Raw genomic sequence first — 23,568 nt, 5'->3', positions numbered from 1 at the left:
ACGATAACTTAAAGGGAGGTTTCCTGCAAATATTTGCCTTGGCTGCTCTGTTTAGTGCCCCCGAAAGGGGACGATGCATTCCTTCACCCTTTGTGGCCAAGTTATGGTCGGAATGTGGGATGACTCCTTCAATTCTGCTTGACCAACTTGCCCTCCGTGATGATGATGATGATGAGGAGGAGGAGTAGGGGGAAGGAGGAGGAGTGTGAACTACTTCATGCAACTTTCTCCGAATGACGCGCTCCTCCCTGTTCCCACAGAGGAACACGGTTTCCCCATCTCGCTTTGCCCTTCTTTATGTCGTGACATTTTGACAGTGAAAGAAGAAACAAATAACGTTTTTTTGGGGTATGCCAAGTGGTTATAAAAAGTTTTTACGTGACCTTTTTTTTTTTTGTGGTCATCATGAAGACGTCGCCGCTGCGCGTCATCGCCTCTTTGTGGACTTTTCTTCAATTCAGCGCACTCATAAAGGTAAACAGAATTTCTTTAGCTCTTTTATAGTCACGCTAGAGAAAGGTGTCCCTTGCTTGAATCAAGACAGCGCTCACTCAGAAGTGGCTGAGTGCACCTGTTGCACAGCAGCCTGACTTTACTTTACATCAGGTGCAAAGTTTGCGGAGAAATGTCGCAAAAAGATACAATGGCTGCTATGATAGCTTGTACTAATATGAATGGGGCTTTTTAATCTGAAGCAAATTCACGTCAGCGCGTAATGAAGACACTGACCTTTAGTTGTTAAAATGTGAACAATGATTAGCTGTTTAGCACAAGACAAGAACGGAGTGTAATAAGGCTGTCCATAGAAACCCGCTGGACTCAATATGAGCAACATTAGCACAATCCTTTGAAAGTTAAAAATACATTCAAAGCTAAAATTTGCAGAGTTAACAATTCAATTTTTTAAAAAAAACTTATCATAGTGTTATTGTTTCATTACATTTAAATTGTATTTCATATCATTTTTAAGTCAACTTTTTAAATATTCATACAGCTGGTCACATTGACCTATGAAAATTGCTGGTAAGAAATGAACCAGACTGGTAACCGAGAAAGAAAAAAAGAAGATTAAAATGTAATGATAATAATTATGATAAAACAATGAATATGTACATATTAACATACACAGAAAAACATTTCAAATTAGACCACCAGAAGTAGTTGAATCCTCAAACTGTCCTATATTTAAAATAAAATGTAAAACATTCAGAATTTTTTTCAATCCACCAGGTGACTAGAAGGGTTTAATAAAGTTCATACAGTAAATATGGACGTAGATAACAACAATGTATCCCACCTGGCCTAGTGTATACTGTATTGTATATACTGCCCGAAAACTGCTAGGGTAGGTTCCAGCACGCCTGTGAGCCTTGTGAGGATAAGCGGATTAGAAAATGGATGGATGGATGGATAGATGTAAATGTAATATCAGATATATTAATACTGCATTCTAAAAGATATTTAGGTATAAACTGTGTACGACTGCAACTGTGAATCCAATTCATCCCATGGATAGCTGTGGGATACAATAATAACAAATCACTTTTGACTGCTGATAATAATACAACCACGTTTGTTATTGTGGTTTGTAGTGATAACGATCACTGCACTGCCTCAATGTACAGATCAAGAGACATAAACATGTGCACCACTACACAATACAATCACATCAATAAACATATTGTTAAATTAATCTGCCACAATAGAGTATTTGTAAATGCAAGAATATTAACACACTTAAATTGGATACCAGTGGATAATGTAGGTGTACCTGAAGAAGTGTCTGATGAATGGATTAGAGTAGAAACATTTTTGTGGAAATGTAATACTAATAACCTGAACAAACCAGTGATACCAAGTGTAGAGTGAACAGTGTTAAAAATGCATGCCAGTGAAGTGGGATTACATAATTGAGTGTGTGTAGACTGGCCCACCTGTCCTCGCTGCGCTGGTCTTTCCAGATAGAAAAAAGGTGAGAGGGGTTGAGAATGGCATGTGGCCAATACAGATGGGTTAGGATTGGAATGAGAAACAGTTCAATGCCCCTGCCATCCCTGTGGCCAAAACAATCCCTCACACCACAACCAATTTATTATATTAGGTACAGCTACCCCATCTAATGAAGTGAAGTTCTAATTGTTCCCAGTCACATCCTGTGCACCAGTATCTCTCAGTGGGCTGATTTTACATACAGTATGTACGACAGCAGTGACAACAGTGTCCATTGTTTCATACTTGTGGAGGCTCTCAGTCGTACAGGAAAGTTCCATCATAGAAAGGGTTCCGTCAGTCGTCATCTGTACCTGTGGGTAAAAAACAAAAAACAAAAAAGGACGTTTCGCTTCTCTCACAGAAGCTTCGTCAGAGTTGTCTATCGCTGACGAGGATTATGTGAGAGAAGCGAAACGTCCTTTTTTGTTTTTTGTTTTTTACCCACAGGTACAGATGACGACTGACGGAACCCTTTCTATGACCATTGTTTCATAGTAAACGGTGCATTTAGCATTACATAAGAAACCACACTATGGCTGATGTAGTTGTACGGGTGCAATCTAACATTCTGTTCAGTTTTGTGCCTGTTAAAGGTCATACATTCTCACCAGTGAAAAAGTCACGGCTGTGTGCGCTCAGGAAATGCAGAAGTTTGGGCTGAACATTCACAATATGCCAATGAAAGATGTAATTTTTGAATTATTACAACAGACAAAATGATAGAAAGCAACAATAGTCCATTCAATCTTCTGGAAAGAACAAATCATGTTTGTAAGCTATGAAGACCTGTTAGAAATGAAATGCTTAAATTGATAACTTCTTAATTCATGATTTGTTTTAATATGTGTAGTTCCCATGATCTCATAATATACGGTAATATGTTCTCATCATACTTTGTGTTATGTATCCTCAGGGTTATGACACTGTTTTGTACTCCATTAGGTCATGGAAAACCAAAATTATTAGCTATATACAAGAGTAAAACAATTTAACAAGGGCAGTTCATTTAGTCAGATAAAATATGTCCAACAAAGGAAGTTCAGCCTGAAAAAGGGGAAATTTCAAAGTTCCTCATTTTTTTGCATACTGATACAACCCATATGTTTCTTCATCTTTCACAATCAAACAAGAATAGAACAATGTCCTTGAAAGGAGACAATTTGTGATTTTTTTTTTCTCAATTTAAAACAGTTTCCAGTTGCCTAAAGCATGTTTTATCGGAAAACCCCACGGATCAAAATGTGTCGACATATTTTACACAATATTTCTTGCCATGCTAAAATTTGTTTGTTTTTGGTGTGGGTCTGTCTCATGCAGTGAGCAACCCGTCATCTCACTTCATATATCGTTAAGCCGATGGCCAGACTGGTTTTCGTTGAATGGTGGCCAATGGGCTGAAATTTGCCCTGCGAATATACATGCTTTTTACGTTTGGGCATCTCCTCTTTTGCACTGCGACTGTAAAGTTAAATCTTTTTGACCTGAGGCTTTACTTGAAGTGCAACTGTTGCTTCACAGCAAGGAGCTCTTTGGTTAAAAATGAGCATTGCAAGAACAAGGGATGGCTACTAAAGTATATGCTCTAATGTACGAGTCTGAAATCAATCGATTTTTGACATAAAAATATAACCAAAGTGACTTCACGTATCTCGGCATCTCAATTTGAGAGACAATTCATTGGTTTAGTGAGCCTCTACAGTACTAACTCAACAAGTGTTTGGCTATTTTGTGGCCTTTTTTTTCGTTATTCCACCACAGCAGCGTACCACAGGTGGTAAAAAATACAAACGTCATAATGTCTATGGAACTAGAAAAGAGACACTGTGAAATAACACACTTAAATTTCTTTTCATTTTACAGCCGTTAACAGTGGCTGAGCGCTCTCTTTTCCATCAGACTGGGGTCATATCTGGGGTCGAGCTGGGCTGTGACATCACTGCCATCTGATTGGCCAACAGCGATGCAGCTGATTGGCCAACAGCGATGCAGCAAGCAACTCTGCTGCCCACACTCATTTCCTGGTTTTACAAAAGTGAGGCAGAGAAGCCCGCCGGCCGTCGCCAAAGTCATAAAAATACAGTGTATACAATGAACATAGTAGTGTTTTACAACAACGCTGAACCATGTTCACAGTTACAGAAAAGGCTCCGCTGATAGTTCAACTGAGAATTTGCAGTTTTCTGCTATTTACTGTTAATATAATATAGTGAGTGCCGCTGATGGTGTAGTGGTATACTCGCCTTATTCGTGTGCAGGACAGTGTGAATGTTGGTGTGAATGGTTGTTTGTCTCTATGTATGCCCTGCGACTGACTGGTGACCAGTTCAGGGTTATAGTCCGCCTTCCACCCGAAAGCAGCTGGGATAAGCGGCATTCAAAATGGATGGATGGATAGTATTGTTAAGATAAAAGGACTGGGTGAAAGGTCCCAACAGAAAATTTCAGTCTGATGTTTTTTGAAATTGAAACATAAAATTTGTTCTGACATCTTCCTGTCCAGTTGAACCTATTGCGGTTCATGTTGCGCAAACACACCACGTCAGACCGGAACTGAATAAGCACAGTGCTTCCTTGTGTCCCTTCATCTAATCAATTAGTGACCAAGCCTGTGAACCTCTGAGCGGTCAGACGAATTGTTTCATCAAAACAGCATTAGACGTAGCAGGGAATCTGGCCTCCTCATTCCAGGTGGAAAATTTGGTCTTCCATTGACTGGGATGCAGTCCTACTAAACTTGATCAAATGTAGCTAAAACATTGACATGTGTTATCTACAAACTCATGATAACCAACACAACCATGAATCTACGATGACATAAATTAAAAAGCACTCAGCCTGTTGGGTGTTCAATTAAGTGCTTCAAAAGTCAATATGGAATAGGGCAGGCGTGCGTGTGAACTCACTTGATCCTCACGCTCAAATGACTCAGGAAAAGTACAACACTTTGCATGAGTTTATCATGGTATGGAGTGAATGGCCATGCCTTTATATGGTTACATTCTCTCTCTGACGGGCCCACTCACTGTACGAGAAATGAAAAGGTGGTGACACTGCTATCAGTGGGAAACATCTTGGAACAAGGAAATGGGACGTTTGGTATTTTCACAAGAAGTGGCTGGCAGTGAGTATGACCACAGTGTGATTGACACTCTTCTGAGTCTACTCACATGACTGAATAATGTGCACAGCGGAATAATAAAACAATAAAACACACGTCTCGGCAGAATGCATTTGTGTAACTGCATCTAAATGATGAAAATGCGTCACATAAGTCACAAATCAAGTCTTTCTCTGTGGAATGCCACGACCTCCACCCACTCACTAAACGCTCGGGACTGGATGAGGATGGTCCAGTTTTAAAGAAATATAGTTGCCTAGAACCAGTGTGGCGACTCGAGGCTGTGCATGTACAAGATGAACTACAAAGAGTCACAGTTCCCCCAGTGCATGGAAATGAGACACAGGCTCCACCCTGGACCTCAAAGGCCTTATTGTCAACAGATAGCAGATAATTTTATCTGTGACCGCCATGCAGGTCAGGGCCAATTGAGCAAGTCAGATCACAAAGAATTCAGGTTTTATTTTTCATTGTCTGCCAAAAATGTAGAGTTACCTAAGAGAAAGATTTAGGAGGTTTGAATGTGAGTTTTGAGAGTTTCAGTTTCAGTCCCTCTGTGTGGCATTTGCATATTTTCCTCATGCGTGCATGGTTGGCCTGGCTTTCTCCAACATTTCAGAAACATACAATACAATATACAATACATCCTGATTTATATAGCGCTTTCACAACAGCAGCAGCTGTAACAAAGCGCTTAGCAAAACAGTTATCATAAAGTAAAATAACAAACACAACACATAACATAAAACACGGACAGTCGTACATTGTCAATAAGTGGCAACATGATTGTGAACGGTTGTCTGTTTATATGTGCCCTGCAATTGGTTGGTGATATATCACCCAAATTTTGCTGGCCTCACTCATAGACCTACGAAAGACAGCTGAGAAAGAAAATAAAAGGATTGACTAGGCACAAAAAAATCGCTTCCAGTGTGCCATGGGAAAAGTAGATTGAATGGTACCTCAGGAACAGTCACAAATGGACACGTACAGGGCGGCCTCTCTCCCGAGCCAACTTTATATCATCCGCCCATGAAGGTCTGCTTGCAATTCCTTATAAACGCACTTTGCCTACCTCGAGCTGCCGCAGGACACAAGCAAATCCGTTTATTCTTCCACTACGTCAAGGACTATCAGTGCATCCCTCACATGCTGCATTGAAAAGGAATTACAAGAGCCACATTGAACGTTACGTGACCAAACCCAGAATACAAGTGAGTTGTGGCATTCACAAACTGAGCCCAGAGGCATTGTGACATTAATTTCAGTTGCCAGCAGGTGTCAGTACAAGGTAAAATAGCCACTCCATAAAATGGATGAAATACCCGTGGGGGGGTTTTCTGCTTAAGTGTGCTTAAGTCACTCTCCACATCTCCACAAACACAATATCAATCAGAATATCTTGTTTAGAGTAGTGAACGTACATAGAACATGTCATTGCAAAAAAAACATTTTTGACATCCGCTTTCAAAATTTTTTATTTATCACAGATATATCCTACACAGTCGTAATTACGCTCTGAAGTTGTGTCTCACAACATACACGCAACCCCGTTGTAAAAACATTTTAGCCATCTACAGAAAGAATAAAAAAATGTGTATGACTCATCAAGATAAATGTGGTGACTATGGAGAGACCAGTAATTATTTTTTCATTGTTTTCAGATGTAATAGAATGTGTCACTCAATCCAACCCTGTTCTGTTATTCAGATGATCAGAAAAAGACATTAATTTAATTTTTTTCTTTAATTTTTTTCATGAAATAGTTATGTTTGTTTTTGTCAAGTTACATTTGCAGGGAGTCCTCAGGTTACAACAGTCCAGACATACGACATTTCATTGTTACAGATGTCAATGTTAAAAACATGTTTATTATTTGCAGTTGTCATATTCATGAACAGTTTCTTAATTAATAAGGTGCTCTGGAAGGCACAAGTAGCCAAAGCATGCACAGTTAAAATACAAAGAATTATGTGGGGTTTTTTTTTTAAATGGTTCTTAACGTCTTTTAAAGTGTGTCGTGACTTAGCTGGAACAGCAAATTGCAGGCACCCATGTGACAACAGCTGGGAACCAATCAGACAGTGAAGTAATCGCTAATGATATTTCATAGGGCGCGTTTCCCTTACAGGAGGCTGCCATGTTTCGCCATCATATGTTCTGCTATGGAGCCCCGAAGGAGACACACATAGTGCCTCAACATGATGACCACAGCACGTGTAAAAATCGCCCTGCACATACACCGTCACTTGAGGCAATACTCGTTTTGTTTCGTCGTTTGGGATAACATTTTGCTTGCGCCTCTCCTGAACAATTCTGGTAGGCTTGCGAAAAGTAGTCTCTCTTAGTCACCATCGAGCGCATCTATCAAAATGTATGCACTTTCCGCCTTGGTTGTTTCATTCTATTAGTTCACCAACAGACGGCACTAAATTCTACACAACTGTTCATTTAAATGTCCCACATTTTTCAAATGACCCAACTGCAGTATGGCGTTCTTGTGTTGCAATGTGCTGTGATGATGCATTCTTACACCTCTGCATATAATTATAGTGCGCTATATTTTAACCGAAAATGTTGTTTGGCGATAACCTACGCGGCCACTAAACATTAGTTATTAATTGCATTTTTTGCAAGTTGGAACTCAATGCTGTCATCTACAAGTTTCTTGTAAGCGAAGAAGATTGATTTCACTGGGAAATTTAGTTTAGAAGGTTAACCCTACCTATGTTTGGTGGGTATGTTTGCTTTTGTGCATGCTTTCCTCCTTGTGACATTGCCCACGGTTATTAGACGATGTTTTCTTGACGTGGTTCTCTGACAGATATCTGCAACTCGCTGCGTATGCTGGTACAGTACTGTGCTGGGGACAGTACATCCCATAGTTCCATGTCCTCTGATCCCCACAGTGATTGTGGTTGTGTTCTGGGAGGCGGATACCTGGAGACAGACAGACACACACACACACACACACACACACACACACACACACATGCACACACACTTAATTTCTTTTGGTAAGAGAGGCTGTATTTGGAAGTAGCCCATCTCACTTGGGCTGTTCCTTTAGTAGTGTCCTGTTGAATGCTTGTAGCAAATGCGCAGCCTTACTATGTTGCTCTCACAGAAGTGCTGGCAAACATCGACCATCTGATTTGCAATGCAGAGCACAGAAAACAGTCCAGATGGATTAAGTGTCCAATCACAAGAGAAAGCAGTCCATTCTGTTCAATTTTAATTTGTTTTTTTTTTTCTTTTTCCAGAAGTCTGCAAAATATTTTACAAGCCTGGAAAATAAATTGACATACAATGTTGTGATGAAGTCACTACTTATTGACTGAAATACTTTGTGTGGAAGTGGCTCTCAATCTACATATTTTTAAATGTAGGGAATTTTCAAAGGCAATCAAGGCATGATACTTGAATAATAACAGTTCATAGGAAATATTAGACATGCTTTGTTTATTTGTCCATAGCAAACATTCACATTATAGTGCAGAAACTGCTGCTTCCACGAGTCAAAATGCTTTTACTAGCCTGATGGGAGTACACGATTTCCCATACCCTGGACACTATGCATTAGATCAATTTGCTGTTACACATACAAGATGACAAGAAGCAGTCTGTGAAGATTATAGGCACAATGTTCGTCTCCGCCAACAGTCATCATGGTAAATAAAACCAGACTCGCCATTGGCCCATGTTAAAATGGTTTGGAATTTGAGGTTCTCCCTTGCGTGAGTTCCCTAAACACAGTCTGATATGATATCATTCTTGACTCATGGGTTGGTTTCAGTAAAAATATGTCACAGGCATGTCATTAAGACACGTGGGAGTTGTTCTAAATTGGAAATTAAAATGCATAATATGTCTCCTTAAAGGTAGCTCATTAACAACTGTTTTTCCCCCTCAGCACTCTTCTAATAAAAGTCAAAAGATTTTTTTCATTAACCACGATAGCTTGCACCTAAAAATGATTCTTCTCATCGTGTGATTACTGCCACCTTTAAATGATTATCCATGACATTCTGTAGACTTTTGCAACAAAATAATTATCTTAAAAGTAATTGGAAAGTGACTGAAATGTGTTCTCCAAACTTGTTGCCATGGGTGGGCCACAGTGCGCCGTGCCCACCCACCAAGATGCCCCCCTAAGATTGAGGCCTGGCGTTCAAAGTCTTGTGGTACGTTTTGTTCTTGTATGTGACCTTAATGAGACTGAGGTTTGAAGTGCAACTAAATATTTACCTAAAAAGCCCTTTATGTTATCGCGGGTCTTTGGGTGGGTACGGGAAGTCATGTTAGCACTAAAACAATGAACGTGTTTCCTAGGAGAAATCTCTGAGCCAATCAACTTTACAAAGACAGACTCTGACCTTTAAAAATGAATTAGTGAAATGTGAACTTTAGTCAAGTTGCTGCAGTGATAAATGTGCACATTGTCCTATTCGGTGGCATGACAGGGGAGCAGTGAAAAGGCTGTCAGTCATTCCTTATACATGCACACATATTAAACACTTGGGTAGTTGGATCATGAGCCATGCAAGTGCATAAAGGTCCCGTGCCGCAATTTATTTTCTTTCATAACACTGGTCAACAGCAAATTTTAATCAGAGATGGCTTTACAGTATGTGTCCCCAAATCTATTTTTGAGGTTCATTTTAAAAATGTCTTTACAGTACTTTACTTCAAGTTTTTGAGATATTTTCTTTTTTTTCAGTTTTCATTTTGACCTGTAAAAGCTTGCACAGTCCAGATTTTACTATGCGTTGTAATTTATCGCGATGATGTTTCAGGAAATAAATTCCACCTGTTGCTGAATCTAAACCTTAATTCATAAATATTACTAAATATAATACTAGATTACATATTACATTACTGCCATTGTATTATTATTTGTTATTTATTATTATTATTATTATTATTATTATTAGTAGTAGTAGTAGTAGTAGTAGTAGTAGTAGTAGTAGTATCATTAGTATTAGTATTATGTGCATGAGAGCATTTATCCGATCACAGTAATGAAGGAACAGATTACACACCCAGGGCACTATTTTCTAGCACAACGTGTCATCAAACTGTGTGCTTAGGTGGAGTATTCTTTCTTTAGGGTTTTTTTTGAAAGCAGACTACTGCTGTGAACTGGGTACTGGAAGAGTGTTTGTGTCCAATAGCTGTGACTTGGCCCTGGAGGTGTTTTAAAAAAATATGATAAAGATGATAATAATAATAATAATGCGCTCAATGAATTTACTGTATTTCTTCAAGGATTCAGAGGGTTCGATGCACGCTGTTGTCATATTTACAATATGAAGGAAATACGATGCCATCCACATCAACGGAGCACAGAATCTCCCTGCGTTTTGATAAAATCCACCAATATCGCATTATACCACTAGTACCAGCTAAAGCTGGCCTAAAGTCTAGTCTACTCTTTCTCACCAAATTTTCAGGTGTGCTGGGGCCATGTCATTTTGATGAGGGACATTTATTGCAACTAGATGAGTTCTTTTAACATTTTTGTCTGTTTAGTGTACTCATGGCACAGTGATGCACTATGTCACATAAAATGTTGAATTGTTATCAACACTAGTGGCCAGCCATGTGACATGTCCATCCACATCATTCAAGTGGCAGGATTACTTTGCTGTTCTCGGTGTCTTTGTTCCAAGTCATTAGACTGTAAGAAGATGAGGACAACAAGGCTCACCCTTGGGTGACAGCGTTGAAGGCGATATCTTGATTGTGCTGAGGTCTGAATGTTGTTACAGAGGAAGGAACTAGGGTGTTATCGAAGGCATGCAGCAAAGATGGGCTGAGCGAGACTCAGAACGGCAGGCAGGCCCGCTGCCTTTCGGGTTGATGTAATGTTTACGTAGCCGTCAGTGTGGCCACTTCCTCCACCTCCTCTTCCCCAGATTCAGCCAAAGGGCGCAGACTGGGGACGTAGAACCAGAAGGTCACTGGCTGGGTCCTAGCAAAGATATGTTTGAGCATTCAAAAAGAATTCCAGCATTTAAACATGACTTTTTTTGTAGGACATCCATTCCCTCCCGGGACTTAAGAGTATGGTTTACATCTTCTCTCTGAGTCATTTCCGAGGCTTAATGGCTTGAAACATTGTTTTGTTTATTTTGGCAGAAGAAAATATGTGATGCTTTGGCACACGATTAAAGCACACAAAGCACAGTTAGAGAAGTCCACTTGCTCAGAGATGATTTAACATTAATACAGTATTTCTATAAAAACGACAAGACTGTCAAAGTATGATGAGTGATGATAAGTATCACTCCTATTTTTTGTTCTTTTGGCAGGAACGTCAGACATTTTCATCAAACTAATGGGCACTGATTAGTCAGTTTGTGGACTTTTGTAAAAATTACACAACGCATCGACATTTGACTATATATCTTTGGTTGATTATGAGGTGAAAAGAACAATCAATTATTTAAAATACATATACTGTATTATTTAAAATCAGATGGGAGGATGCCTCTCTAAATGCTCTGAAGTAATGTTTCCGCAACAGTGACACTATTGAGCAGAGAAATTCTGCTCGAAAGAATAGGGCTAAAGCAGAGGTGTGCGTGGACGTAGCTTCCCATAGCAAACTACTTCTTTTTTCAACCACAAACTAGTTGAGACTGAATCAGCAGCGCCTCTGCTGGTAGCAGCCAGGTAGGGCATTCCACTTTATCTCAATTGCAAAAGACATGGTAATCAGTTCAAGCTCATCGGGCCTTGTGCCTGTCCCAAGTATTGCCAATTGAAGCCGTAGGAAAAAGGATGTGCACAATTTGGCAGCCACCAGTCAGGTACTACTGATTCTGTCCAAAATCGTTTCCTGCCTACAGAAGATATTGCAATGAGCTCCGTGACGTTGCACTGGTGGAAGTCTGAAAAATCAATAGACTGAAGAAGGGCCTCAGGCCTCGTAATGCTTCTTCAGTGTAAACTCATACAACAAGCTGTAGGTATTGTTTTTGCCTTATGGAAAAAGAAGCAAGGAACATTTGTATGCCTACGTCTCTTGCAACGGTGATAAAAGGATCATAAGGATTTGGGTCAGTGAAATCTCTGCTGAAAATAATGTTGTTGTTTTTCAACTCATTTGAAGAAACTGACCAGTTCATCCAATTGCACAATACAAGAAAAAGACAGACATGACGGTTGGTTCCAAGTTCTCCATCAGAGCATTGTCTGCATCATGTCCTTCGCCAGACTGACGTCAATGCAGCACAATGAAAATGCTTGCTGAATGCTGCTTTCATTTGCAGTGTGAAAGCCGAGAAAACTGACCTTGGTCCTGGTTTGCCATTCAGGCTTGATATTCACTTTCGTATTAAAAGAACTGCTTGAAAGAACAAATTACCCAATCGCATAGCTGTGCATTATTCTTTTAATATAAAATCCATCCCAAACTATGGGGTGTTTTTAGTTGACATAATCACCAAACAAATACCACAATGCCGCCTAAACTCAAACTAATTGGTGAATGGCAGAGGTGATGGCTCTCGACATATGTTCCAGATGCCAGCAAAACCAGTGAGAGCTAACAAGAGCTAACTTTATCTGGCATCAAAGGTGTATTGTGATAGGGGGCAGTTTCATTTTTTTGTGGCTTTTTTGAGACAGTCGGAGGAGCTTCAACAAAGCATATCGAGAGAGGAACAAGAATATAATCATGTCAAAATCCATCCAGTAAAATGAGCTTCGATCAGCTTCCTAGAGCAGATTGTGTTCAACCTTTGAGCTTCCGCACGTATTATGTCTTACTCATACACAATGTCAACAACTGCGCTCGCAGCCGTGGCACACTCTGCAGCCTTGACCCCCTCAGGTGGCACTGTCATATTTAGAAAGAATAGAGGCCCAAAGGGTTTGAGAGGAAGGCCACTGTGGGTAAAAAAAGAAACAAATGCAAAGTCTGGTCTCTGGGGAGAGGTGGGTGGTTGTGCTGCATTAATTAGATAAGCCCTGGAACTGTGACTGGATTGGAATAGAATTCAACTAAAGTTATGTCCAGTGATTTGCCTTATTTCAATAAAGGTCAATTACTTTTGGTTGGCTTATTGTCAGGAATATGAATTACATTAATAATACATCAATTGATATTTTAGCCTTGCGATTGGCTTGCAACCAGTTCAGGGTGTACCCCGCTTAATGCCTGAAGACAGCTGGGAGAGGCTCCAGCACGCCCGCGACCCTCGTGAGGATAAAACGGTTCAGATAATGGATTAATGGATGGATGGATGGATGGATATTTTAGCTGTTTTATTGAATGCATGATAAAAATGATTAACCTCTCAGCTATAACAGACATTTATGACACTATACTGCTAGAAATGTTATAATTGCCATTTGGGATTGATTTTTAAGTTTTTAGTTTGGAAGCACTTTGAGTTTAGCCTCTTAATGTAGAGTACAAGATTATTTCACACTTAATTTGTCAGTTCATATTAGGTAGACCCTCTGTGATACTCTGTTCTCTCTCTGTTAGGCAAAGTTAATAATTGGTTACCAACTGGGTTTTTGAGAAGTGACGCATGTTTAAATGCTTGGTCTTGCGGTAAACAAAGTGAAAGGAAACATCTGAATGATTCTGGCTACTCAGTAATTTGCAGGCAGAACTAAATTTAGTTTTAAAGCACATATACAGTGCTACTAAGGGTGCATAGTCATAAAGTCTGAGGTGAACTATCAGGTTTCGATCAAATGCCAAAGCACTGAAATCAACAGATTTTCAACAGGATCCACTTCCTTGTTTATGGTCAGGTCATTCAATCAGTTACAGCCTCTTCATCACATAATAATTAACCAACTTCAGACTTAGTGTCGATTTCAAAGATAAATGACGTAATCGAAAGTAACGAATAATCGCAATACGCTTCATGAATTATAGTACATAGAATTATGTACTTAAGGCTCTATTTTCATAGACAATTGGATAATTGGATGGATGGATGAATGAATGGATGTATGGATGGATCAATGTTTTACAAATGATCCAGAAAAGTACAAACATAAACATATCTTGTGATGGAATAGTTGCATTGACACTGCTCTCATGTTCTCACGCTTTCAAGATCAGCATGAAGTTCAAGATATGTGCAACCAACATGTTTTCACACGACTAAAAATAAAAAAAGTATTTGTAAAATAACCTTGTGTTATTGCCACAGATGGATGACCACATGTTTGCTTTTCCGGTTAATGATTCAAAGGCAATGCTGACATCTGCTGTTGCATGCAACTAAAAGGTGTTTTTGTGTGTTTTCTTTCAGGGCTCCCATGTAGACTCTATTGGTGCGTACACACATTCATTTAACACACTGAAGTACATTTTGACCTTCACAATGTAGACTTTCTTTCTTCAGGATTGTAAAATCAAATGTCAAAAGTAATTTGGATGCTTGCTTTTCTATTCATTCCAATCCTTGTTGTTCCTCTGTCTCGCAGATAAGATATGTGACCGAAATGAAACAATATGTTTAATGACAACAACAACAACAATCACACTTGCCTCGCCTTCCAATTGCTTCTTATCCCTTGGGAACATCTCTGGAAATGATTTGCTTACTGGGTTGACTCCTGGAGCCATTTATCAAGTCTTCCTCAACTGTTTCAACTGCTCTCAAAAGGTCACAATGAGTGAGTCAAACTGAAATAAGGAAACTATACAACACGAACTCCCAAATGTTGGGCAATTGTATGAAAATTTAAGCAATAAGCACTGTGACTGACAGGATACCTGCCTCTCAGCTGAGACATACTCCACTTCTAAGTTGCCCTGAACAGAATGGGAAAGTAATCATTTAACCAATATACAGTACTGAAATTCCTCTCTCCAGCCCTTTCTCGAACTCTTTCGGGGGGTTCACGGGCCAAGACATAGCGCTATCTTCATGCTCAGTGCAAGTTTAGCGCAAAATCCAAACTATCTTTGCGCATGGGTGGAGTTCTTTCTTTTGGTATTTTTGTAGATGGGCACAGTTAGAAAGGGCCATTTGCGCTGTTGTTTGAGTGATCACAGACGATTTATGTCCGAGCCAATGGGAGTGCCTCCATTCAATCCTTATAAAGTCAGCGCACTAGAGGCGCACACACTCGTTGACACAGTAAAAGCAGAAATAGACTTGCTGGTTTCCATGCAGGAGATCGAAGCACACAAAATATGTTTCTTCGTGACTGCATGCAGACCTCCATTGGTGGATGAAGTGAAGTTGGCCAGGGAGATCACAGATCACCGCCGAGAAGTGGGCACTTGGAGATCACCTTAGATTCTGATCATTTATATGACCACTTCACCCCCCACATATCAACAGGATGCAGAACCTGGCTGTGCCTTAATCAAATTAATCAAATTTTATTACACGATTTGCACAACAACTTTGATCTAGTCTACTTTCTGCCATCAAATTGTCAGATGCGCCAGGGGAATGTAAAAAGAAAACACCCCTCTGTCTGCCAGAACACCAAGCATGGCCCATTGTGGTGTGCTCAATTCCCAAATACCGTGAACTAGACTTGCCCTGGCATGAAAATTAAGATGCCCCAGTTTTTACGGCAAGCACACGTGCGCTGTTTTTGGAAACAGCGCTCAACGTCCTCGGAGGACGATCAAGGCCCTTGATCATCTCCGAGGACCCCTCCCTGTAGGACGTGCCTGGAACACTTCGCCAGGGAGGCGTCGAAGCCACCTGATCTGGCTCCTCTTGATGTGGAGGAGCAGCGGCTCGACTCTGAGCCTTTCCTGAATGACCAAGCTTCCCATCTTATTTCGAAGAGAGACCTTGCATACCCTGTGAAGGAATCTCATTTTGTCCACTTGTATCCCTCCTTTTATTGGTCATGATCGTAACCATAGGCGATGGCAGGAACTTGGGTCGACCGGTAAATAGAGATTTCGCCAATTCCTTACCTTTTAGCTCAGCTCCCTCTTCACCATGACAGACATGTACAGAGTCCTGGTGAGCTGCAGACTAGGGATAGGTATCAAAGTCAATATATTTTTGTTACGGAGCAACAATTCGGGTGTCAGTTTCAAAGCGTGTCTTTCACAATTGTGACTGTGCATGAATGGAAGAGTTGGCCTTTTGTCTTGCAAACATGTATTTTAAGCACGCTAAAGTTAATTGTCGGGTTTAAAGCAAACAAGACCCGACCGAATGTGCAGCTACCCACTGCCAAGCCATAAAAATACAGATTCGGAAGTACAAAGTACGGTATATTATAATGATGGTAAAGCCGCACACTTCCTAATATGCTTTGATTGAGCGTGGGGAGAGGAACTTTGGGGTGTTGGTGTCAGACAGTGGCTGGCGATGTGCCCATGTTGTCCTTTTAGAAAAAGTGATGCAAAAAAACATAAGTAAAGGTAACCCTTTGATGCGGGCTGAAATGAGGTCTTGTCAGGTGTGCTTTGAGGATATGATGATGTCATTCATGTATGGCGCAAACCAAAATGGTGGTCAAACTCCAAACTAACTACAACTTTGAGGCAATTGAAGGTTAAGGTTTCACAAAATGTTGTCATTATTAGAAGACATTTATGATTTGGGCATTGTGTTTTCATAGCACATATTGCTTTGTAACAAAAACAACACCTATACATTATTGCAAGATTTTTCACAAAGCCCTACTAAATTAATGTAAAAAGAGGCTTAACACTGAACCTGAACTGAACCTTATGTTTCCAGATGGCAACTCAATAATCTTTCTCCCCTTTTGCTCAGAACCTCAAAAAGTCACCAATCTTGAAGTCAACCATGTCACAACATCCTCGATAACGGTGAGCTGGACCAAACCAGAAGGAAACTACTCTTTCTACAGGGTAAAATGGACTGATGGAAAAATCGTCCAAAAAGAAAATGTGACTGTAACATCAAAAATCATGACTGGCTTGTCTGCTGGGACCATGTACAATGTCAGTGTAACTACACTGGCAGATGATGGAATGACTGAAGGCGATAGTGAAACTGTGTCTCTGTACACAAGTAAGTACATCTTTGATTGGGGTTTACCAAATTATGGCTGACTGACAAAACAGCAGCACAGCAGCTCGTTGCTTAGCAGTGAACAGAAAGTTCTCAAACAGTTCCCTTAATGTGGGAAACATTCAGTCGCCCAAAATTACTTCCTCTATTACATTGCCCATCTTTGCCATGTTTGTTGTCCATAAACTATTGTTTGACTACTTGCCGATTCTTATTTTGATCTCTCTCCTCTTGTGTAGTACCAGGTATCATTCGTGAACCCTCTGCTTCCACAAACACATCCGCAATATCTCTGAAATGGAAACCACCTGATGGTGAGGTTTTTGTATATCGGGTGGAATGGCACAACGAAGGAGCGCAGCTCATCGAATACACAAATGATAACTTTGCTGTGCTATCAGACTTAGTCTCTGGTACATCATATCCAGTCACAATTGTTTGCATTGCTGGAGACAACCAAACCGAGGGAGAACCCTACAAATTTGCCGAAGTCACAAGTAAGGCACACGCCTCCTGCCAGCATGGCAAATACACATGGACAAAATTGTCAGTATTCTGTTAAAGAAAGTAAACTCACTGTGGTCTGTGACATAATTTATATAGCCAACTCACAAAACTGAAGAAAATGTCATTTGGATAGATCAGACAAAACTGCAGCTTTCTTTTTTTTTTTTTTTATCTGTAATCATATCAGTGCAGAGTGGGGATCAGATGGCAAAAATAAACATAAAAAAATAAGAATACCTCATTTGAAACTTTGAGGCGTCTCCTCTGTAGTTTGCGTTGCTCCAAGCATCACAAGGGTATCTTGAATCTGTGCAGGGTACAACACAAGCTCTAAACTATCAAGGCATTCCAGGGTGAAATGTGTCAGAGAATTCGACCTCTGCCACTGGGCACTGGTCCTCCAACAGGCTAATGGTAGACATACAGATAGACAGACAGACAGACAAATACCTAGACACTATGATTCACAAGTGTACTGTACCCACAGCATAATATTGGTTAAATAACAGCGCAGTACAAAAGTATCTTAATTTTCTACTTTCCTATTTTTCAGGGCCCGAGAGGCCTGAAAATATAATGGCCACCGCAGGAAATGACAACCTAAAAATTGAGTGGACCTTACAAAAAGGCAAAGCTGATTTCTATGAGGTGAACATTTCCAATGCAGATCTGTTCTATTCCTCCAGCAACAAAACAATAGTCACCACAGCCCATTTTCATGATTTGTATCCCGGGAGAGTTTTTCTCATCACAGTCACTGCTGTCGCTGGACACCTAAGCAGCACGTCCAACAACTTCACATTTGCTACCAGTAAGTTGATGAACTTTTTAAAGATGGTTTCATATTGACCGTGATCTGAAATAGTGTTTCGAGGTGGAAATAAAAATCTCTAAATACATAAATGTCTTTAACTGTTTTCTTTTGGTTTTTTACAAACGATCAGTTCCGACACCACCTGGTTCCCTTTATATCACTCAAAGGACAACTACTTCACTTCACCTTCGATGGGAGACTCCCACCAAGATGCAGGATGCTCCCTTCATCAGTTACCACATCACCTATCAAAAACCAGGTGGTAAAATGCAAACCACTACCACCACCAATAACAGCACGGTGCTGTCACAGCTCTCTTCTGGAACAGAATACAATATATCCGTGTACACAATTGGACCCCAGAATCTGATGAGCCCTGCCGTCCAAAAATCAGCATACACCTGTGAGTACACCACAAAGATCTGCCTTAACACTTTCTGTATTCCAAGATGTTTTTTTAATAGACGTATCCAATTATTTAGTATTTCAATCATTTTCACTCAACAAGTGGAAAGTAGTCATAAACTCATAATTCAAACACCTTTGTTGAATGCTGCTGTTCAGATCCTTATTAAAGAACAGCAAGTTGAGTAAAAAGGACAGTTGGACTTGTGTGTTCAAAAGTTTAGAGAATGTATTATTATTTCACCAGTAAGGTCAAAGAGCAATTTAGGTTAATCTTGAAATATCACCAGAAAAGCGAATATTCCCAACTTTTGTTGCACACTGTTACAATTTCCAAGATTTGGAGGTCAAAGTTAAAATAGATTGACATGGAGAGCCGAATACATTTTTCAAAACTGCTAATATGGCAGCGCCCATGTAAATCTCTTCATCTATTGTTTAAAAGCTTGAGGCTTTCTTTTTAGGACTTCAAGAACACACTTAAAGCTACCTACTCTTTCTTCTAAAAGTGTGTCCAACTTTCTTTAGTTATATCAGCTTCATATTTGTATACTGTGTGATTTGTTATTTCTTTTTTTTTATTTTTTCCTAGTGCCCAACCCTGTGTTAAACCTTGTGGCCAGTCCGATCAATACAACCTCAATTAATGTGGCATGGTCCTTCCCGCATGGCGTGCAGACATATTTCTCCTATTTGGTTCAAACCAGGAACTCTACAGGAGCACTTGTAAATGAACAAACAGTCAGTGATAACATGTCTGATGTACATGACCTGGAACCGGGAACTAAGTACAGTGTTAGCGTCACTACGTTAGCAGCAGCAGAAAGTGAATCCACAGAAGAGCAGACATTCACTTACACAAGTAAGATATTGTTTTTGAAAATTGCTTATATATTTTCTTAACATGGTCATATTGATTATCACAAAAATATTTGTCTAACTTTAATTCTGACCAAAAAAAAACCCTCTTCTCTATATTATGTGTAGTGCCTAGAGCTGTGACTGAACTCAAAGTTAAGGATTATAACACAACAGCCATCCAGTTGACATGGTTCAGCTCAAGTGACTACAAGGACACCTACAGCTATCTGCTAATTGCATTCAAGGACAACACAATGGTTCAGCATGGGACAACTAAAACACAAATGTACACCTTCTACAATCTGATCCCTGGAACTCTTTACAGTTTTGAGGTGTTCACAGTTGTAGAGGGGCTGAATTCTACATTGGAACACACATCACAATACACAAGTATGGCCTCACACGTTTTTACTTTTTTTGAAGTAATAATAATAATAATAACAAGAATAAGAATAATAATAGTCTTTATTCTTATATATGCTGCCCCCCAATGTCCCAAGTTATTGTAAATCACAAGGGTCACGAATGTGCATTCGCGCTCACAATCACTCTGTCAATCAAAACAATCACTTATGATATTGATTACAGTGCAATGGCTAGGAAGCACCGTGTAGTTGTGGTTAACATGTCTGCCTCACAGTCAAGAGGTTCTGGGTCTAAATCTCAGCTCAGGTAGCATATTCTTGCCGTGCTTGCATTGGTTTTCTCCAAGTCCTCTGGCTTTTTCCCACATTCCGAAAACATGCATGGTAGGTTAACTGGAGACTCTAAATAGGCCACAAGTGTGAATGTGAGTCTCAGTGGTTGTTTTCTCAATCTGTGCTTTGTGATAGGTTGGTGACTTGTTAACATTAGCATTTTTACAAATAAAGCTCACACCCACCCCCCAACCTTGAGTATATATAAACCCCTAATTATTCCTTATAGCTGACTGGTATTCTTTGCAGTTCAGTAAATATGCAATATGAATCCTGGACGTTGTACGAGTAATCTGATAATTGTCTTCTTTTTCCAGAACCTGGTGTAGTTTCAAACATCAGAGCCATCGGGACAACGACTAATATGTCAGTTTTCTGGAGTGCTCCAATGGGCCGTGTGGATTCCTACACTGTCCTGTTGAACAAAGACTCAGAATGTGAATATTCGAAGGAGAATCTGACCAAATCAACTCTCAGCACATTATTTCAGAACCTGGAGCCAGGGGTGCTTTATTGTGTGGTGGTGATAAGCAAAAGTGGACCTTTACAGAGTGACAATTCAACCTACTGCAATGCTACTTGTGAGTTAACTCATGATGGTTTGAAGATGATTTGTACTCTATTTTCAAATCGTAACAAATAAAAGTGTTCTTTTTCTCTTGATAAGTTCCAAATCCTCCTGGACCCATAAGTGTTGAGTTGCAGACTGTCAGCTCCATTAATTTCACCTGGGGCCACCCAGATGATATGGATCAAAATCAATACAAATTCAGTGTCAATGGCCACTCCATGACAGAAAACAACTGGTTTCTTTTGAACAATCTCACTTCTGGAAGCCCATACTCCATTTCTGTTGCAACTCTTGGTGTGATGGGTTATAAAAGCACAGAGGTCATGGCAAATAATTATACAAGTAAGTGAATTAGCATGGGAGGATCACTGTGAATCCATAAAACTTACCCTATTTGTCCACATTTTTCTCAGGACCATATTCCGTGACCATGTTGAAAGCGGCAGAAATTACGACAAATGCCGTCATGTTGGTTTGGGAGCAACCAGAAAATAAGCTTAACTACTCCTACCTGGTGCGGGTCACCAATGGATCGTTTCCACCCTCTGAAGTGGTCTCCAGAAACTTGTCCGCCGTTATTTCTGGTCTTTTCTCCGGCTACAACTACACTTTCACTGTCTTCACCCAAGCAGCAGATGGCACTCAGGCATTTCCTCGGATCAACTCCTTCTTTACACGTAAGTACTTTATGAGCCTCATCTGAAGAGAATTTGGCATCAACAACTATTATATAAAGAAAATTATTGATTTGAGATCAAAGAATATCAAATTATACTTTAAGTAAGCGGCTCAGAAAATGGCTGGATGTATTGGTTTAGCCAAAGCGAACAAGCAGAGCAGCAAAATGAAAAAGCAGTTCTGAGCTGAATTGCACAAACCAGCAATGTCATGAAGCTCGTGAAACAGTGACTGTTATCCAGCAACTGCAAACATCAGAGGTAGGCTACTCCCATAATAGTGATGCAGATGTATTTACATCCTAATTTAGTAAACCCGGGTTGCCTCATAATTTTTTTTTTCAGTCTATAATGTAGCTCTCTACCTGTTTACCCTTTTTGTTTGATTTTTGAAATTCTTCTTTTTTTTTTCTATAGAATGAAATGCATCCATTATTGCTTAATTTCTTGCATTCACGACTGTTTTTTATTACTGTTCTTTTCAAAATCCCGAGTTCATCATACCCATGCTTTGGACTGGGACAGCAATGTCCACCATGGTGGGAAATCTTCAGGAAAAATGAAAGGAGCAAATTAGACTAATGATATGCAAATGGAGGGCACAGTGTTGAGTGGTTAGCGCGTCGATCTCACAGTGCAGAGGTCGTGGGTTCGATCCCGGCTCCGGGCTTCCTGCGTGGGTTTTCTCCTGGTACTCCGGTTTTCCTCCCACATTCCAACAACATGCATGGCAGGTTAATGGAACATTCTAAATTGTCCCAAGGTGTGATTGTGCACGCGAATGTGTGCCCTGCGATTGGCAGGGACTGCCAGAAGACGGCTGGGATAGGCTCCAGCACCCCCCTCGACCATTGTGAGGATAAAGCAGATCGGAAAATGGATGGATAGATATGCAAATGATGCTCATTGAACAGCCGTCCTCATATTGATCAAAGGAACTGTTCTACCTGTGTTTTCTAGGACCACATACGATTAATGAACTGGAGGCGCACACCATAAACTCAACTGCAATACAACTGCTTTGGGTGGAACCGTTAGAACACCGGCTCGAGTACACCTATCGGGTAGAGACAACTGGCTGTAGCTTCCAAAACAAAACTGTGACAACGCAAGGTGCAGTGATCTCGGAGCTCAATCCTGGAACACGCTGCACTTTCTGTGTGTTTGTCCAAGCAGGGGATGGCATAGAAGGGAAAAAACGCTGCATTCCTCAGTACACAAGTAAGACTTTAATTTGCCATTTGGATGGATGGACTTTCCTCTCTTAATTTCTCCAATTTAGGTTCTTGTTTTCTTCTCATGTGTTATCAGTGCCAGAGGCAGTACAACTTGGAATCTCCAGTCAAGGTTCAAACATGTCAGTCCTGGTGTCATGGATTATTCCAGCAGGGAATGTACAGCTGTATAGTGTTCACCTGAACAGCTCTTCTATAGCTCAGTCACAAACAGTAGCGTCGAGCAACAACTCGTTGCTTTTCAAGGGGTTGTCTGCTGGAAGGCTGTACAGCGCCAGGGTGATATCCCATAGTGGACCATTCAACGTGTCATCTGAGTTTGTTACAAATGCTACCTGTAAGTACAAATTCACTCATGGAATTTTTCGTCACACACTCGTGTACACCCTCACCAGCCACAGCATTAGGCACCGGCACAATATTATGACGGGACTTGCGTCAAAATTGAATTGGTTAATTCATTTGCAAATCCCCCTCAGTCATGTGCAGTAAAGTTTGCCTTTAATAGTTAAATTTTGAGTGATGACTGATCCAGTTTTCAGTTGAAATAATGACAGATATCATCCAGCCAGCTATCCAAACAAAACTGTACTAAGGGGTAGAAAATATAGTCCTTGTAATTACCAAATAAAACCCATATGCATCTGTCTGAGACAAGCCGCCACCGTTTCTCTCATAACACATTAGATACTTT

The 23,568-nt window shown here is 40.2% G+C and overlaps 1 protein-coding gene across 6 annotated transcripts in view; it reads left to right on the top strand.

Moving 5' to 3' along the window:
* The first annotated feature begins 231 nt into the window (after positions 1–231).
* LOC109530382 (receptor-type tyrosine-protein phosphatase eta-like) overlaps positions 232–23,568 on the top strand; it is a 39,079-nt gene continuing 15,742 nt past the window's right edge. For 3 of the 6 annotated variants that reach the window (XM_019894042.1, XM_019894040.1, XM_019894041.1), the window contains exons 1-14: positions 237–474; positions 14,395–14,416; positions 14,570–14,761; positions 16,846–17,106; positions 17,346–17,603; positions 18,167–18,424; positions 18,558–18,830; positions 19,425–19,694; positions 19,820–20,083; positions 20,709–20,972; positions 21,059–21,304; positions 21,376–21,639; positions 22,600–22,860; positions 22,951–23,211. In XM_019894042.1, coding sequence (XP_019749601.1) covers positions 406–474; positions 14,395–14,416; positions 14,570–14,761; positions 16,846–17,106; positions 17,346–17,603; positions 18,167–18,424; positions 18,558–18,830; positions 19,425–19,694; positions 19,820–20,083; positions 20,709–20,972; positions 21,059–21,304; positions 21,376–21,639; positions 22,600–22,860; positions 22,951–23,211 — 3,163 coding nt within the window. In that variant the 5' untranslated portion in view covers positions 237–405. Of the gene's footprint in view, positions 475–14,394; positions 14,417–14,569; positions 14,762–16,845; positions 17,107–17,345; positions 17,604–18,166; positions 18,425–18,557; positions 18,831–19,424; positions 19,695–19,819; positions 20,084–20,708; positions 20,973–21,058; positions 21,305–21,375; positions 21,640–22,599; positions 22,861–22,950; positions 23,212–23,568 lie in introns of all 6 variants that reach the window. The other 3 variants (XR_002171004.1, XM_019894043.1, XM_019894044.1) reach the window with 3 other exon arrangements.

The sequence above is a fragment of the Hippocampus comes genome, unplaced genomic scaffold, assembly GCF_001891065.2.
Source record: "Hippocampus comes isolate QL1 unplaced genomic scaffold, H_comes_QL1_v1.1 scaffold104, whole genome shotgun sequence".
NCBI classification, from domain to species: Eukaryota; Metazoa; Chordata; class Actinopteri; order Syngnathiformes; family Syngnathidae; genus Hippocampus; species Hippocampus comes.
The sequence above is the reverse complement of the archived record's forward strand: the minus strand, read 5'-3'. Positions and strand labels throughout refer to the sequence as shown.